Source organism: Protobothrops mucrosquamatus, unplaced genomic scaffold, assembly GCF_001527695.2.
Source record: "Protobothrops mucrosquamatus isolate PMUCROS unplaced genomic scaffold, P.Mucros_1.0 scaffold_159, whole genome shotgun sequence".
NCBI classification, from domain to species: Eukaryota; Metazoa; Chordata; class Lepidosauria; order Squamata; family Viperidae; genus Protobothrops; species Protobothrops mucrosquamatus.
In genome coordinates this window covers 1,177,341-1,195,500 of record NW_015386235.1, presented here as the reverse complement: position 1 = coordinate 1,195,500, position 18,160 = coordinate 1,177,341, and the positions used below count along the sequence as shown (strand labels likewise).

General features: G+C 44.4%; 1 protein-coding gene across 1 annotated transcript; it reads right to left on the bottom strand.

Moving 5' to 3' along the window:
• Window positions 1-12,210: 12,210 nt before the first annotated feature.
• KCND1 (potassium voltage-gated channel subfamily D member 1) lies at window positions 12,211-13,329 on the bottom strand. Its single transcript, XM_015821000.1, has one exon. It carries the CDS (start codon window positions 13,327-13,329, stop codon window positions 12,211-12,213), a length of 1,119 nt encoding a protein of 372 aa, XP_015676486.1.
• Between the last annotated feature and the right edge of the window lie 4,831 nt (window positions 13,330-18,160).

The following is an 18,160-nucleotide window of genomic DNA, read 5'->3' as shown; positions in this document are numbered from 1 at the left end:
GGATACGGTCCATTGTTCAAGTTTGTCAAGATCTTTCTGGATCCTGAGTTTGTCTTCTGAGGTGTTGGCTATTCCTGCCAGTTTGGTGTCATCTGCAAATTTGATGAGTTCCCCTTCAATTCCCTCATCTAAGTCATTGATGAAGATATTGAAGAGTACTGGGCCTAAGACGGAACCTTGTGGTACCCCAATGTTTACTTCTCTCCATGTGGATGTAGTGCCATTGAGGACTACTCATTGAGTATGATTTGCCAGCCAGCCACAGATCCATCTGGTGGTGACATTGTCTATTCCATCTTTTTCTAGCTTACCAAGAAGTAGATTGTGGTCTACTTTATCAAATGCCTTACCGAAGTCTAAGTATGCTACGTCCACAGTATTTCACTGGTCTATTAGTTTAGTCACTTTGTTGAAGAATGAAATAAGATTGGTTTGGCATGATCTGTTTTTAACAAACCCGTGCTGGCTACTAGTTATAACTTTGTTTGCTTCTAGTTATTCGCAGATCTGTTTTTTGAAGTGCTCACACTTCTTGATTCCAAGGGGTATTTCTTTGGTTGCTGAGCACCAATGGAAAAACAATAAAATGTCTTAGGCCAGCTTCAACACAAATCTTTATCATTCCAGAGAATCACCAATAACTTCCAGTCTGAGTGGCTTCCTTCTGATCACAAGTCAATGTTCAATCTGTGTCCACCTTGAGGATATAGTGGGAGGAGATCAAGTCAAAGGTAAGTTGGTAATTAGAAAACACTTTACATAAGTTAGATGTTTTTCTTTTTCTACTTTGCGGATGTCAAAAGGGAGGGTAGATTTTTGCAATGGATTCCTTTGTTTATGCTGTTGGTCGACATTCTATTTGTGGTTTCTAGGAAGGAGAGACGTAAGTTCCTCCTATATAAAACGACCGTGACTAATATTCATGCCTATCGTACTTTATAAGTATATTAGGGATCCATGGTTGAGTATCGTAAAGGTGAGGTGACCTTTCTTCTACGTCATTGGAACGAAACGTCTGATAGTGTCTACAGAGGTGGTGAGTAGAGAATAGGCTGAGATGGGAAAACTGGACTGACAAAAAAAATTCCCCATGTCTGGGATGGGGTGGAAGAAGGGACTTGGAAAGAAGAAGTTTTTGATGCATTGACAGTATGCCTGCTGGCCGGGTCTGTTCTTGGGAAAGCCAAGAGAGTCAATAGCCCTAGTCAATTTATTGTGGCAACATCCTCCACAAGTAATCAAGATTTCAGCAACGGGTATAGTGCAAATGGAAATGATTTGGTTCATCAGTGTATGTTTCCCTTGTGTTGTATGCATCACTTCCCACATCCTTTGGTAAAACAAAGCTGCCTGCATTTATATTGATAGAGAAACATCAATCACAGGTCTGGTACGACAAGGCAGTTTGGGAACCACAAAGGGTTGCAGGAATACTTAGCTTTAAATGCCAGATTAATCCACTAAAATCTGCATGGATTAGCCAGCAGAAATCAAATTGCATTTGAAAGGTGTTTGAGTGAAGCCATCTTTTCTTGACTGGCGATGATTTGGATTCTGCTGTGTTAATATAATTTAGCAAGAGCTCTGTGCATTATGACAAGGATATGCAATGTATGCTCCAGGAATGCTGTGGTGCCCAAATTATTTTGTGCCCTCCAGTCCCAATGATCAAGCATCAAATTTAGAGTTTTGTGGGTTTAAGTTTGTATTAAGCAAAGAAAAAGACAATGCAAGTCTTCCAAAAATAAGCCAGAAAATCCTGACACACACACTTTCCCTCACTGCCCTGCTCTTCAAATACAAAATATTTTCCAATTTTCTTCTGTAGAAATATAGTGAAAGGGCAAGGAAAAAATGCAGGGGAAAACAGGGCTGAATAAGGAACCTGGGAGCAATAGCCATGCTTTTGGGAATAAAAACCCCACGCCTACGTGTCTGTTCCTTGGAGGTATGACAGCCTGCTGAAATTTCAGAATCCAGAGGGAGGCCTGAATAAAAGTCCCCAGAGTTCTATCACTCTCCCATCACACACCCAGGCAGAGTTAGAAATGAAAATAAATTAGGCTAATGCTCTCAATTCATCTCATGTTTACTGGCTGAAGCATGTGGATTTTTGAGACTGTATGTATTGCAAAATGCTTGCTTTAATATAATACATAAATGAATTGCTTAGAAACTGAAGATCAGTCAATTGGCCTTTCTAAAAAAAAACATTGATATCTGCTGTCCTTTAAAGATTATCCCTGCTCAAGACAATTCTTGTAAAAATCCATATCAAGCGTCACCATTTTAGGACAGAGCAGCATGACTTCAGAAACCTAATGATTTTCCTACAGAGCCCTGTCTTCATTTCCCTTTCTCTCTCCAGCTCTCCCTTTTGGACATATTTCTAGGGTGTATGTACCACGGGGCAGAGATCCATTTCCTCATTCTTTATAAAATGTTAAAAGTTCAAAGAAACAAGCCCTATTGAGTTCTACTCCCAGCAAATGGCTACAAGACTGGAGCATTATCAGCTTGTGGTAGCCGCAAAAGAACATAAATAAACCTATACTGAAGAAAACATGCACTACAATAAAACTCATTCTTGTCAAGGCAATAGAAGGCTCTCCTGTTGGCAAATCTGCCCATTTCTCAAGCCTTCACTGCTGTCACCTGCTCTTTCCAGCCCAGCACTCTGGATCCGTTCCAAAACCATCAGAATCACACCCTTCTCAAAGGCAAAGCACTGAGGCAATTATCATTCCTTCTTCAAAACCTTGGACACCGCTAAAGAGGCAATCCAGATTGAGTGACCGTTCAGAATGAGCCACGTTTCCCCAAGCCATGAACGGACTGCTGAAAAGCCACCACTGGCTGACTTCACTAACATTCTAAATGATGATTTAAAAACCCTAACAGTTGGATTCCCCTTAATGCCTTAAGCCAAAACCAAACACACTATGGCTTTGTGTGATTATAGACTGCAGCTGCAAAGCCTTCCAAATGGGTGTCTTTGCGTAGCAGACCGGCATGAGCAAAATGCCCCTCCCTTCCTGAAACATTAAAACAGCTGCATCCAGAATGCCTGCATGCGTGTGTTCATGCAAAAACAGCACACTCCTGCTGAGACTGTGAGTGAGGGGAACTGCGAACGTGGAGAGCTGGGAAGTACTTGGAAACAGGATTCTAGAGGAAGTGGCTGCTGTCCGGGCTTCAAAGACAAGGAGCTTTGTTTGCACCATTGCATACAGATTCCCCAAAGTAGAATGAAGAGCATCACCAAGCCTTTCTAAACCCACCCCCCCAAAACACCACCCAGAATGACATTCCCCAACCTGGTTATCTCCCTGTGCACTGGGCTGCAAGTCTCACTATCCTTAGCCAGCAGCACCATTGGCTGTACTGGCTGGCTGAAGTGGGAATTATCTTCCTACAAAGGTGGAGTGCACCAGACTGGGGATCTAAAATGCATCAAAGGTCTCCTGAGCCAAGCAAGTGATCGATCCCAGGGTGTTTTAGTTTGCAAAACCCTTTTTCAAGAGAAAAGTGCTTGCCAAGAGCAAGTAGATTAGAACTGACTGCGCTGAATAAAAGGAAATTTCTGTAGCAAGTTTTGAATGGGGGATGAAGTATATTGGCTGCATTTCTATTTCTCTTGGATGACATCCCACATTAGTTTCCCAGCCACTGCTGTCTATCCACCTACTTGAAAGCATCACCTGAAGGGTTAGTATGGCCTGTCCAGTCTGGCCGACGGAGAAGCTCTTCGAGCCTCAAAAAATGTGCCTCTTTTCATAGAAACACATTTTGTTCTGTCAGCTGGATTTCCAGTTCCGCATGCAACACAATGAACAATTTGCAAAATTTCTCTCTCAGCCGTAATTGAGGAAGAACCCTTTGTATACGCTCATACTTCTTCTAAGCACAAAGTGTTCCCAATGGCATGAGTATGACCATAATTTGGCGATCTCGGTGCCAAATTTCGAAAGTGCTTCAAATAAAGCCGTGGATTAGGAAAGTCAGAATTACACTAAGGCTACAGTTCTATTCATCCTCATTACCTAAAAGAGAGTTGGAAGTCAGTGGTTCAGTTCCTATGCCATGCAATGCCACCATTTGCTTAATCGTTTATTAAAAAAAACAAAACATATAAGGAACGGTTGCTGGAATTGGGTATGTCTAGTTTAATGAAGAGAAGGACGAGGGGGGACATGATAGCAGTGTTCCAATATCTCAGGGGCTGCCACAAAGAAGAGGGAGTCAAGCTATTCTCCAAGGCGCCTGAAGGCACGACGAGAAGCAACGGGTGGAAACCCATCAAGGAGAGAAGCAACTTAGAACTAAGGAGAAACTTCCTGACAGTTAGAACAATTAACTAATGGAACAACCTGCCTCCAGAAGTGGTGAATGCTCCAACACTGGAAGTTTTTAAGAAGAGACTGGACAGCCATTTGTCCGAAATGGTATAGGGTTTCCTGCCTGAGCAGGAGGTTGGACTAGATGACCTCTGAGGTCCCTTCCAACTTTATCATTATTATTATTATTACAATTGGTGGATTTGCATCACGCTAAGCCATAAAGAAGCAAACCATAGTATGGCTTAGCTGAAATTCAATTTATGGATTGTAAACCACATTTTTTTTTGTTTTAGTGTACAAGGCAAACACAGCCAATAGTTGAACCAATAAATCACTCGGCACCTAAATAGCAAAATTCATTCCAGCAGTAGAATGAGAATAATTCTATGAGAGAACAAGCAGAGGCTCTGCAAATTGGCCAAAACATGGAGGTCTTCCTTAGACCAAACCTGGCCCCATCTCAGAGATAAAGTCCATGTTCCACTGCAAGTAAGAAGATCTCTGCTGAAGGAATCTCAAGAAAGACCTGAAAATTCTGGATCAGCGTGAATGATTGGTTTGGCTTGTGGCAAGGCAGCTACTTATGTAGAAATTGGGAGCCCTCCACAGCCTGGCAGTCAGCTGATACAGCATTCACAGTATGATGGGGTTAGTGACTCAGCAACACCACTGGGCCTCTGGTTAGCCAAAGGCCAGGAGACAACAAATTAAACTCTGTTTTCTGGTCATGTTGGCACTGCCGCCCTTCATTTCACTCCCAGCCTCAAGGTCCTGATACTTGCTTGCATAAAAAAGGATGCATTCCTCTCCCACACATACTTGTGATTCTGCTTTTCCATCAACTAAACTTATCATCCGGCCTACATATTAGGTCTATTCAGTGGCAGCCCATTACTATGAAATTCTATCTTTCTTTCTAAACAGAAAAGTGCCAGGGTTTATTCAACCCTATTCAATCCCACAAGGCAATGTATGTGCCATAATTCTGTGGAAGTACAGATGAGGTTCTTGGGCAGTGGAGGTTCCTGAGAAGAACTTCGGTTTTCATTATAAAAAGAAGCAAGTTCCTAGCCCTTATGGTCATGCCTGGTGAAAGAGCCATAAGCAACAGCAAAATTGTGCCAAGTAAAAATCACTATGCAAACTTTGGCGCTTGCATTTCTTTTTGTGTTTTTAAAATCACATAACTGCATTTTGTTCTGCAGATGTGGGGTTCTTTGTATCCAGGTTTGCCCTCAACAGATGCAAATAGCTGTAGTTACCGGATACTGAGAAAATGGAACTTTTTACAACTTCAGAAACAGTCTGTCATTACTCCCACATGCCCAGTTACAAGGACTGAAGGTGGCAAGACAAAAATTGCCTTGCCTAACCCTAACCCTAATCAAGAACCCCAAACATGTTCCATCAGCATCCAAATATGAGAACAGGCAACATATATTCCATCCCATTGAAAGGGGGGTGGAAATAGACAGAGGGCCTAAACCAGTGGTGGCGAACCTATGGCACGGGTGCCAGAGGCGGCACTCGGAGCCCTCTCTGTGGGAACACGTGACGTTGCCTCAGCCTCACCTCCCCCCGCAACCCCCTCTCCAGCAGCCCCCCAAAGGAGAGTCGCCCCTGAGCTTGGCCCACGCGGAGCAGCGCAACCAAGGACATGGCAGCCAGGCAGCGTAGACAAGACTCTGCCCTCACACCCCATTGTGCACAGCTGATGCTGCAGGGCGTGACCGCCATAGCGCTACTAGGCTGCCTGGGCGATCGGCGGGCCCTGAAGGCGGTGAGTGGCCCTGCGGGCAGGCAGGACAGGGGATGGGGGGCGGAGCGGAGCAGGGGCAGGACCAGTTTTTGGGCACTCGGTCTCTAAAAGGTTCGCCATCACTGGCCTAAACTCTGGAGCTAACCTATAAATATGGCTAGATTCCTAGATTCTGTAGTAGCTGTTCTTCACCATTAAAAAAAAATATTTTGCATCTACAATAAAAACTGATCTGAGCCTCCTCTCTGAATTATTTGCTCACGATTTTGGCGTTCCTAGAGAGAGATTTATACCATGCCTAGCTGAAGCTTTGACATGAGCACTTGAAATAGGTTTAATGGATGAGGCAAACTATGCTCCATTTCAAACAAATTTATATAAATTTCATCCCTACAAGATGTCCCAAATCTAAAGCTGGAAATCTTAAACAATGTTTTAAGGCTTAAGTGCAGGCTGATCTTAGATCAATGAGGAATTCACAAGGGTTAATCTAATGCTGCCAATTTGAGGGCAGGGCAGTTGACTTTTCCTTACCCTTTTAAGGTGCTTTGTGCAGTATTTTGTAACTGCAATTGAATTCAGGCTTCCCCCCCCCCCAAATCCAAACATCTACATCTTTTTAATCTCACCAGTATTTGCTTCTGAATTTTAAGTTTAAAAAATACAAGTTCTGAAAAGAAACCCAGAGCCAATCATCCTCCGTCCGAATGGAGCAAGGGAAGAATCTATAATCTCTTGAGTTTAATGATTTTGAAATAACCCACCAGTTCCCTTTTTGAGGTTGGAGAGCTGGTCAGATCAGTAGAGTTCAATGGGAAGCAGCCAGTAGATCTTCTTCATTCTCATTAGCCCTCCTTCCTAATAATTCTTTACCTCTTAATTTAACCTGCTTCTCTCTTTTTCCAGCCAAATCCTTCCCATCAACAAACGGTCCATTCTTGCAGCCACAATTTGATCAGAATTCTGCTTCAGTGGCAGCCAGTTCTCTCCTCTTTCCCTGGTCCTACTATAAATAATTCAATTCCTACGTAGGCTCCTTCACTGCCTGGAAATTTATTTATTTCATTCCCCTCCCTTTGGTTACACATTAAGTGACTTAGCCCATAAAGAGAAATTACTCAGCAACAACAATAAAAGCTCGGAATTGCTGACCTGGCTGCATCCAGACTGGGGAAACCCAGCACTGGCATTGCCCCTGCAGAAGTGGACGAACAGCCAAAAATGCCTTTGAAAATACCTTGGGGTGGGAGGAGAAGAAAAAAAAAAGGGGGGGGGGATAATTAGTTTTCTCCTTCTTTGATGCTAAGATGGAACCATGTCGAATAGAAAGAGCAACCGGGTGTACCCTGAGCCTTTCTCTGGGTACATGCTGATGCCACCCATTTTGTGGCAAGGCACCCGTTTACACAAGAGGCTGCAGCACCCCAGAGCTATTTTTAATTTGGACTGCATGAAGGATGATGTCCTGTTAACTGAGCATGCAGGGAGATTGAGGGCTAGAATACCGAGGGGAAGGAAAGCTGTCAGGAGACTGCTGTTACAAATCGAGAAGTCCATGGGCAGAAAACATTGACGGAAAAGAGACAAACTGTACTGGGAACAGAAAGGAGAAGAGACGGGAAAGAGGAGGAAAAATGTGGCAGCCAGGAAAGTATGTACAACTTCTACTTCCTCAGGGAAAGACGAGATAGGTACCCCTGGCAGGGTGGCACAGAAAGAATGTGGAATAACCGAGGACATTGTCCAGAGGTCAGGCTGGAGAATGGAAAGCTGGAGAAAAGCTTCACTTCAGGCTTCGGGGACAAGAATGGCTTCATGCTGGCAACAAGCAACAGCAAGAGTGCCCTGGAGACTGTGATCCAGCCAGCCTTCCCCAACCAGCTCACCTCCAAATGTGTTAGACTACCATTCCCATCTTTCTAGGCGTGCCCATGTTAGGGAGGTCCCTGAATGGCCCTTTTAGAGCCCGAGAGGTATCCTGCACTTTCAAAAACTGTGCAAAAAAGGAAAAGTCTACGAGGTGGTTACAACAACAACATGACCTAGCAAGGCGACTCAAGAGAGAATCAGTGTCACAGATGGATCCAAATTAAGTGGCCAACTGCTGCAGTAAGCTTGATGGCTTCATCCGATTCACTGGATCCATTAAACATTAACATCAATCTTGCAAGGTAATTCACTCTATTCCCATTTTACGGGTGGAGAATAGAAATGACAAGGTAGGGTTCTCTCCAGCTATCTCAGAGGCTCAGTTCCACAATTTTCCTCTCTGTGTGACTAAAGTCCTGGGCCAAAGACTGCAGGAAAGCACCCGCTGAGGAATGGCTTGCTGTGACCTAATATTACACACTAGTCCATACCAGAGCCGCACAGAGTAGACTCACAGCAAGATGAGTGGCAAATACATAATAAATAAATGATAAATTCCTTCTAGAAAGCACACCCAAGGTAACATTTGACAACAGCAGGTATTCTGTATTTGTTATTTATATGACCCCTAAGAAAAATAAATTCTATCCAAGCTACTAGGACCCTCCATCGTTGGGGCTCTCTGCAAAGAGCTTTTCCTACCCAGGAAAGCAGGAGTTCTATTGGGCTCTCATGGATGAAGGAAACGGCTGTGCCTCTGCCAAGCTAAAAGAGCTGCAGAGCCACCGGGATCACTGTGGTGATTAACGGTGATCCTGGCTTAATATTCTGCTGCTTAAGGTATCAAAGGCTGGTCCATGTGTACCCAGCAGAAAATGAAAGAGCTATGTGAGGGCTGCTGGAGAACAGCCAAGGGAGAATGCCATGAGGAAAAAGAGAGGCTTTATTCTGGGCAGAGTTGGTTACCAAATGGGATGCCAGGGCACCTAGCTTCCTGGCCTAGTTCCTGAGGGGGAAAGCAGCTCAGATGCCTTGATGCCCCTTTATGTGGAAACAGAGGCTTTCACTGACGTCTTCAGGGCTGGGAACTGGGAGGGGGTATGTTTGCCGACAGCGGGTGTCTCTCTGGCACAAGTGCAAGCAAGTTATTAAAACTTAATTGAGCAGGATGGGAACAGGGCAGATAATTAAGCTTCCCAATAATGGGAACCATCAGATTTCAGGAGAGGAGAGTGGAATGAGAAGCAGAGCTTTGTGGCCTGGTTGAGAACAGGAATGGAGTTGGGAATTATGGTTGGGATTTATTGGGAAGGGTAATTCTCAGCAGAGGCCTAGTAGAGACTTGGAAAGGAAGGGAGCCAAGAGTTCTTGCTAGCTCAGCTGCTGACACTGGGGAAATGTTATCGCAACCAGTGGATTCTCATTAAGTTTAGACACAGCAGAGAAAGATGATTCTTTTCATTCAAACTAGTCACCACCTGTTCATGCTCCTCTCTTCTTTCTCCTCTTTGCCAGACTCCCAATGGTCCTGATCCTGAAGGATCAGCCTTCAGTCCCAACCTGGCCCACTTCCAACATACAGTGAATCAAAGCTCCATTTGCCCTGGTCCAGAGGCACAATCTACCCTTTCATGATTCAAAACTGTCAGCAAATCACTTCCATAGCCATATGGATACATTCTGATGGGAAAAAAAGAGCATACTGTATATCACAGCTTCCTTCTACCATAAAAATTTCTTCTATCCTAAAACCCTGTTGTGTTTCTGGCCAACCCATCATTGCACTGAACGACCACCCTCCCACCTCCAGACTATGGAAGAATGGAAGTGATCTTTAATGATTGCCTTAACAAATCCATCACCCAGATTTTTCAGTTTGAAGCAGCAACACCACTTCCAGTTGGTAAGATGATAAATAATTTCCTGGTCTCTGAGAAGTAGATAATTTCTTTCCTTATTTCTTTTCTTCCCTCCCTCAGGATCAAGCCAAAACATGCACAATAAATGACACTAAGTCCCCATCTAGCTTTTTTTTTTTTTGCTTTCCCCTGCTTGTTTATTTGCAACCAGTCCTAATGCCTGATTCAAGAGCAGCACTTATATTTTTTGGTCACTCTCTAGTCAAAATCTCTTTCTCTTATCCTTTGCTGATGGAGATTCATAGGCAAATGTCAAGAGGATTTAGGAAATTTGGTCAGACAGACTTGAGAACGGCTTCCGGGGAGGCTTGAAGCCTGAGAGCCCTCTTCTTGGAAATTAATGGTCAAAGGATTGTTCTGGACAACTTTTGAAAGTACTCTGAGGTATATCTGACCAGATTCTCCAAATCTCCTTGACACTTGCCTGTGGCTCTCTAGAACTCCTTCCTTTCTAACTGCCCTTTCTCTCACCCTGGGCCAACTCCATACAGCTGTTGTTAGGATAAAATGGGGGATAATTCCAGCTGTACTATCCTTGGAGAATCTTACAGGGAGAATGAGAATTAAAAATGAAACTAGGTCTCACCCAGTCTCAACACACTTTCATAAGTTCTCCCAGATGGAAGCTGATGGATTATAAAAACTGCCCAACTTTGATTCTACACTGAAGTCTTGTAGCAGCGTGATATGCTCCCAGTAACGATAAAACAAAGGAGGTACAAAAATAGATGCCAGAAATAATGATTCATTGGAATACAGGAAAGCCCTTTGTTAATAATAAACCTAGTGGCATCGCATAGCCTCAGGCCTCCTCCAGACTTTCAAAAAGCCCATGATTTCAGATTTATACCACCCTGAATCTTTCAAAGTAGTCATCCACTATTTGCTCCAACAACCCCTTTTTTGCCCTCTTTTTCTGATGATGCCTCAATTTCTCTTTGTTTCTATTGTAAATAAGCCATTGAGAGAAGGAACTTGTCTTTTGCTAATGGTAAATTATAAAGTGCTATGTATTTATATATAATACAACATCAATAACATGATTTTAATAACTTAATAATAATCTGATCTAATCTCTTAACTCTAAAAGCGATCAAACTAACCCCATCATGGAATGTGGATCCTGGAGAGCCCAGAAATGAACTGGAACTAAAGTGTTATACAGACCTCTGATGAGACACTAGATTTTTCTATTCCTGTTTTAACGTAACACATGATATCCAGTTGAATTCAGAGGAAAAAGAGGAAAACAAATCTCTGAAGGCAGCTAACATTCTGAAATGCCAGACCCCTCTCAGTCCCAACATTTAAAAATCCAACCGGCAAGTATGCATGCACGAGCGCATCCAAAATCACTTTCTGATTTTCCAGAAAGTGCATACAGTTCTAGAATGCATACATATCCCCCAATGTGGTAGTTTCAAAAGGAAGATTAGTGCTTCTGTACAGCAGCCAGAGCTATGATTACAAGTCAGTGCATTGTGTACAGAACGGTGAAATGGAGGAAATGCTATATTTGAAAGAAAAGGCTAAAGTTTTCATCCACAACAGATACAAAATGGTGCTTCTGTTTTGGGGAGAAAAGGTCCACATATTTATACATCTTTCCTAAATCTATCCATCCATCCATCCATCCTTCCTTCCTTCCTTCCTTCCTTCCTTCCTTCTTTCCTTCCTTCCTTCCTTCCTTCCTTCCTTCCTTCCTTCCTTCCTTCCTTCCTCCCTCCCTCCCTCCCTCCCTCCTTCCTTTCCTTCTTCCATTGCCCTTTTAGTTTGCAACTCACACTTATTTGATATCAATAGGCCCCATCTCCATTTCTCTTGGTTCTCATATGGGTGTCTCCTCACCTTCCCCCAAAGATAAAGACACTTTTTTTTTGACAGTATCTCCTTGAAGATAATGCCGCATTGATCTCAGAATCAATTAAAGGTGAGGGCACATGTTCTCTCTTTCATTTGGCACAGCCACCTTTTTGCCACCACTTTATACGAGTGTCTGGGGAAAAGGCTATCTGGACCCATTTGCAGATGACATAACTTCCAAACCAGTCTAGTGGTTTACCCATCTCCTAATTGCTCGGCTCTCATTTCTACTCTGGAAACTGACAAGTTCTTAATTCCCGGAGCTCATTATCTGACAATAGCCTGGTCTTAGGGTACATTAATTAACCGCGAAGCCAGAATGCCATTAGATATCAACCTGATAATCAGCTTCCAAAAGAAATGTAATTTTGGAGATTTTTTTTTTCTATTTGAGCAGAGAGAAGAATAAGATAAATAGTGTAGAGCTGAGGCCTTGGGGCCATGTCTAAAAGTGGGTAACTCACCCAAGTGTGGTCATGGTGACGATAGTGTACCAGAAGGCAGCAGGGATGCTGGTGAAGTTGGTCTCCGTTGTGCTCTTTTCAGCATAGAACATAACCGTAGCAAAGATGATGATAGCCATAGTGAGGGAGAAGAGAAGGAAGCCCAATTCAGAGGCACAGCTCTTAAGTGTATAGCCCAGGATCCTTAGGCCCTGCGAGTGGCGCGAGAACTTGAAGATGCGGAAGACGCGGAAGACTCTCAGGGTCACAAAGGCCCCAGAGACATTCTCATTTTCTGGCATCACCAGCCCAATGTAATAAGGCATGATGGCCACAACGTCAATGATACTCATCACACTCTTCATGAACTTAAATCGACTCGGGGCAGCAAAAAGCCGCATGAGATACTCAAAGGTGAAGATGAGGACACAAGCCGTGTCCATGCAGAAGAAAGCTTTGGGGAAACGATCTCCGCAGGACATGCTCCTCTTCGTCCCAGGAGGTGGCCGGCACGGGATTGTCTCCACCACGTTGGCAATGACTGAGACGGCAATGAAGAAACCAGTCACATAGTAGAAGACCAAAGCCATGGTGCTGGTGTGGGGGTTCTCAAATGCTCTCCAGAGCTGTTGGCGGAATGTGCTATCTGGCGGCAAGGAAGTGTCCGTGGCAATCTCGGCTTCTTCGTCCTCAGCTAGGCGCTCTGCATTCTCCTTCTTGCGATCTCGGTATTCCTCCAAGCAGCAGTCACCAATCAGCTCTGGGATGATTCCATAAAAGGACAGCTCTTCATCAAAGGCCTGTATGCACTCTTGGCGGGGATAATGGAGTCTGCCGGTACGATAGAAGTTGAGAATGTGCCGAAACATCTCTGGGTCACGATCAAAGAAATATTCCTTGCTGTCTTCGTCAAAAAAGAATTCCTTCTCGGAACTGCCTAATAAGGTGTCTGGATAACGGTCAAGGGTATTCTTCCACGTTTGGAAGCGTTTTCCACTAACGTTGACCACTAAGATTTCATCATGGCGGCGTTTCTGGTCCAGAGGAGGCTTGGGCATAGGCTTCTTGGCCAGTGGGAGCCAGCCCACAGCTGCTGCCCGGGCAAAGGGCAGCCAGGTTGCCACTCCTGCAGCCATATTGTATAAGCTGTATCACCATCAAACCCTCTGTGCTCAAAGACTTTTGGTAAATAGGGGCTGTCTGTTCTTCAGTTGGTTACTTTGGCTAGTGTCAACCATAAGTCACTGACTTAGAGGGTCTCAGTAGGAATGTAGCCATCCAGATTAGTTCTGTGCAAAATATCCAGGCACAACAAAGTACCGTATTTATCCCAGTAAGGATGGTGACGTTTTTTCCTCCTGTGTAAAAATATCCAAGCTGTTTTCAGTGGATGTTAACAAATCTGGATGCATTAGAAAACTTGCTGTCAAACAGCATTCCAGCTCTGTAATCAGATCAAGATACTCTACTATCAATAATTGTGGAATCAGAAAGAGATAATGCAGCTGACAGGGGTCTTCTCCATAGTTTGTGCCTGGTGACAGATTAATTTGACCATTTGGTTCTGTGCAGATTGAACATAATAGACACTCCTCTCTGGAAACCTGCAATGGATTATATTATTCTGCTGTTCTTTGTCTTTTGATCCTTTCTTCCTGTTGGCAGAGAAAATGGATGGCAGGCTACCAAGATGGGATGGGGAGGTAAGAGAAAGGGGCTGAATTGATACCTTCACCTTTAGGGAGGACACACATTGCTGTAGAAAGGGTGGGGGGGGGAGAGAGAGAGAAATAGAGAAACAGACAAACTATGAGAAAACATAACTACATGCCATTAAATTATGGCATTTGGAGTGAACGTAGCAGTTCTTAAGTTATTGCACTAGTCCTGCTTTGAAAACTAAAACCCAAAAATATTATATGAGAAATTTGGTTTAATTAGCTGCTAATCCTAAGAGGCCTTTGTTTGGGTTCCAGTCTTTTGACTGCACTTTTGAGAAGAGATACTTAGAAGCTGGCCAAGGGAATGAGACCCACAATTGCACACCATCTCTGAGGAAGGCGCCTTGAAACCAGCTCTTAGATAACTACGTAAATCCTTCTCCAGAGCTAGAATAACATCTAGGAATCTAGAGCCCAAATGACTAGAGGAGCCAACAGGACTTATTTCATATTGTAAGAGTCAAAAGGCCACTGACAAAAAAGTATGATGGCTCTTCGTAATGCTGTGTCCAATATGTGGCATGAGGAAGCTTTGTCAAAGAGTTTGGCAAAGGCAAAGGAACACTTGTCATTTCTCTGTACCTACTAGGATGTAAAAACTGCTGTTTCTCAGGGCAAACTAGCAACAGCCCCAGAGAAAGGAGGTTGGGGAGAGAAAAGGGCATTTCTCAAGAAAGGCCCGCAGGATCCAAACAAACTTTCCCATTAACTGTCTCCTTGTGCCAAGAGTCCCCACCTCTAACTGGAAGCTAGACTTGAACTACAACATGCCTACATCTTTATAAACAATTTGAATTTTAAAACAATTCCAATAAACGAAGGTGCAGGGGGAAACTGGAAGGAGGGGGATGGGAATCAAGAAAAGAACATGGCAAGACTTAAGACAGGAGGAAAAAGAACAAGGCAAGTTTGAAAATAGAAAAGACAAAAATTCAGAGGAAGGAAGGAAGGAAGGAAGGAAGGAAGGAAGGAAGGAAGGAAGGAAGGAAGGAAGGAAGGAAGGAAGGAAGGAAGGAAGGACAGACGGAAGGAAGGAAGGAAGGAAGGAAGGACAAATTTAAAGAAGGCAATGATCCCTGATGGAATGGTGGCAACTCCGAGGAGCAAAAGCATCAAATCTAAGATGCTGAAGATGCTGAAGAAACCCAATCTAACTGATATGTGGAGTTATTGGGTGGGGAGGCTAACGCAAGGCTCTTACCCCAGAGATTGTCCGAGAAGCAGGCAGTAGCCTGACCACCGCAAATCCCGGTGGGTGGTAATGGGATTCGGGTCAGGAGGTGCCGAGCCGCCCCCAGGACGCAAGCGACAAGGCTCCGGTTGCCCTCGGCGGTGCCGATCCTCATCGCTCCCCTCGGCTCGCCCGTCTGACTGTGCTGCGCTCCCACCCTCCAGGAGCCGTGTGTGTGTGTGCGCGCGTGTGTTTGTGTATCTGAGAGTGTGTGCGCGAGTGTGGGTGAGCTGCATTCGGCAGGGAGGGGGCAGAGCGAGCGGTTGGCAGCAGCGAGTGGCTGCATCGCAGGCGGCGGAGGCGCGCACCCCAGGCACAGCTCGGGCCGGCCGGGGGCCAGCAGAAGCAGGGAAGACGCAGCCTGGAAGGGGTGGTGGTGGTGGCAAGAGGCTGGAAAGACGGAGGCGGGAGGAAAGGAGTGAGGCTAATGGCCCGGAATGGAGGGAAGGATAAGAACGGGGATAGACGGAGGAGTTCAACAGGAGAATAAAGCAAAAAGATAGGATGGATACAGAGGAGAATCTGGCGTTAAGAGGGAAAAAGAAGAACGACCGGGAACAGAAAAAGAGCTTGCTAAAATAACCTAGGGGGAAAAAAAAATAACCCAGATATCTTAAGAGTGCATCAAGAGGGACCGGGATGCTCTGGTCAGAAACTAGAGATGGGCAGCTGCAGGAGACAGGAAACGGGGAAAAGGATTGGAGAAGCGCCCGATCAACAGATAGCACTTCCAAGCCACAGAAAAGCGCTTAGAGACGAAGGAGGCAGAAGCCCGGGATGGGCCAAACAGCAGGTGTGAAAGAAGTCTGGCGGACCGTCGAGATTTCTGGCAAGCAGAAAGGACGATCGGGCCCTTCCAACGCTTTGAAGAACCAGACGCCTATCCACTACCAAGGGGTCTCCATGTATCCTTCTCTTTCCTATCCTCCGCCCCCTTTTGCTTCCGCTGGTAGCCTTCTTCCCAGTCCTGCCGTTTAGACCCGGGCTTATTCCCTTTCCGGCCGCAGCTCAGAAATCTTGCACGATGCGCAGCGCTGCTGCCTTTCGTTTATGAGCCTCCATAGGAATTTCAAATTTGGTGCCATGCAGGATAAGTACAAAGGGGAGGAGGATCAGGGAAAGAGAGGGCATAATCGCTACGGGGCGGGAGGGGCGAGCTTCTCTGAATGAATCTAGGCTGCCGCTCCTCCTTCCGAGCTCGCACAGAAAAATCCCGGGCTTCTCCTCACAGCGCCCCCTCTGGAGATCACGGGGAGCGTTGCTTGCGGTAAGCAGAGCCTCTGAACCCCCCGCTCTTGTAGAGCTCACCCCAGTCTGACTGACAGTTGGGTTCATACAGCTTCCGCAAAATCGAAGAGGTGATAAGATCCCAAAGGAGAATGTTCTCCCTCTTAAGGCGAATACCCTCCAAAACAATTCCCCTTCCCCCGGGGAATGCTGGGAAAGCCTTGGTGGTTTTCTACGTCCAAATTCCTTTTCTGGTATGGGAGCAAAGGTAGTAGCAGGGCCTAAACTGGCACAAAGCAGACAGCCTACATTCCGTTAAATTCTTGATCTTGCTGAATGCTGTGAGGTGTTTTTTTTTTTTTAATTTCTCTTCATCTGAACTAATACATACAGTACTGGAGATGAACAATAAGTACAGTAACACAGAGAGGACAATGTTTTATTAAGTTAATGTTATGATTGCTGTGGTGTTTTTATGATTTCTAAGTTTTGCTGTTTTATTGATTTTTTTTTATTTTTAATTGATATATGCTTGTCTGAGTGCCTCTTGGCAGAAACAGCTACTTGCAAGTGCAATAAATCAATAATATCTCTTCATCAATCTACATCATGCAGTATAAAATAGCAAAAAAAAACAACCAACAACTCTCTGCTCAAAGAAGCATGCAGTTGCTACTTTTACCACTCCTAGTTCTTCACACTCAGTGACTAGGATGGACTCTTATTCCCCCATCACTTCTGAAACCAAGCCAACCCATCCAATATTATCATCTTCTCCTGTTTAATTCTTGGTTTTTGATAATGGCAAGCATGTGACATAAAGGGAGAATTATTGCTTCATCCACGTTAGGAAACTTTTCTATTTATTGCAGGAATTCTTAGCATGGCAACCATGGGCCACAAAATGCATTTAGAAATCTTTTTTGCATCATTACATAAAAATGTAATAATGCAAAACTGGCTTATAGCAAACCATCAGCATCATCTTTATTCTGAGAATACCTTTGGACCCTGTACAGGCCTTTAAACTTCCATAGAATTAAAATGAAGGCCAAACCATAGTTTGGAAAGTTGTCCATCTGGCAAAAAAAAATGGACAATAGGAAGAAGTAGAAGGGGAAAGTCCTGCAAAAATGTGGGGGGGGGAGAAGTAGAAGGGGCAGATGAATAGGATCTTAGAATAGCAAGTGTTTTGTAACCTATTTTGTTCCCTATGGACAAAATCAGTGGCAAACTCCCTAGCAACTCTTTTGTGACCATATTCACAACATATTCCCCATATCCCTAATTTCCCTCTGTCCCCATCCCAAGGTTAGGCTTAGCTACTCCCTTTCACCATACTCTATTTCGCACAGAATTCCCTGTCATCACAACAACACAATTGCTAGCACCCACTCTTCCCTTACCCCCATTCAAGGTGCTTGAATCTAGCTCCTTCTTGACCTGAGAAAATCCCAGCTGGCAGATGCCCATGAAGACATATGGCCTCTCCAGAAGAGGATAATAGCTTTGCTTGGACTTTGGTTTCCTTTAACAGAAAGCTAAAATGTGAATTGGCTAGAACAAGGAGTGGAAGGGAAGCCTGGTGGATTAGGCTGGACAGATAGTTCATCATGCCAGCAGAAATGTAGCAAGAACCACATTACCAACCTCAGAAGCAAAGAAATCCATTTTTAATAGCAAAGATATGGTGGAAGGACTTTGTCAGCAAAATCTGATGTGCAGAATTGTGTGTCCTGTTATCGTGTTACTGTATTCTGCTAAGGGAATACAGTATTAACAGCATTA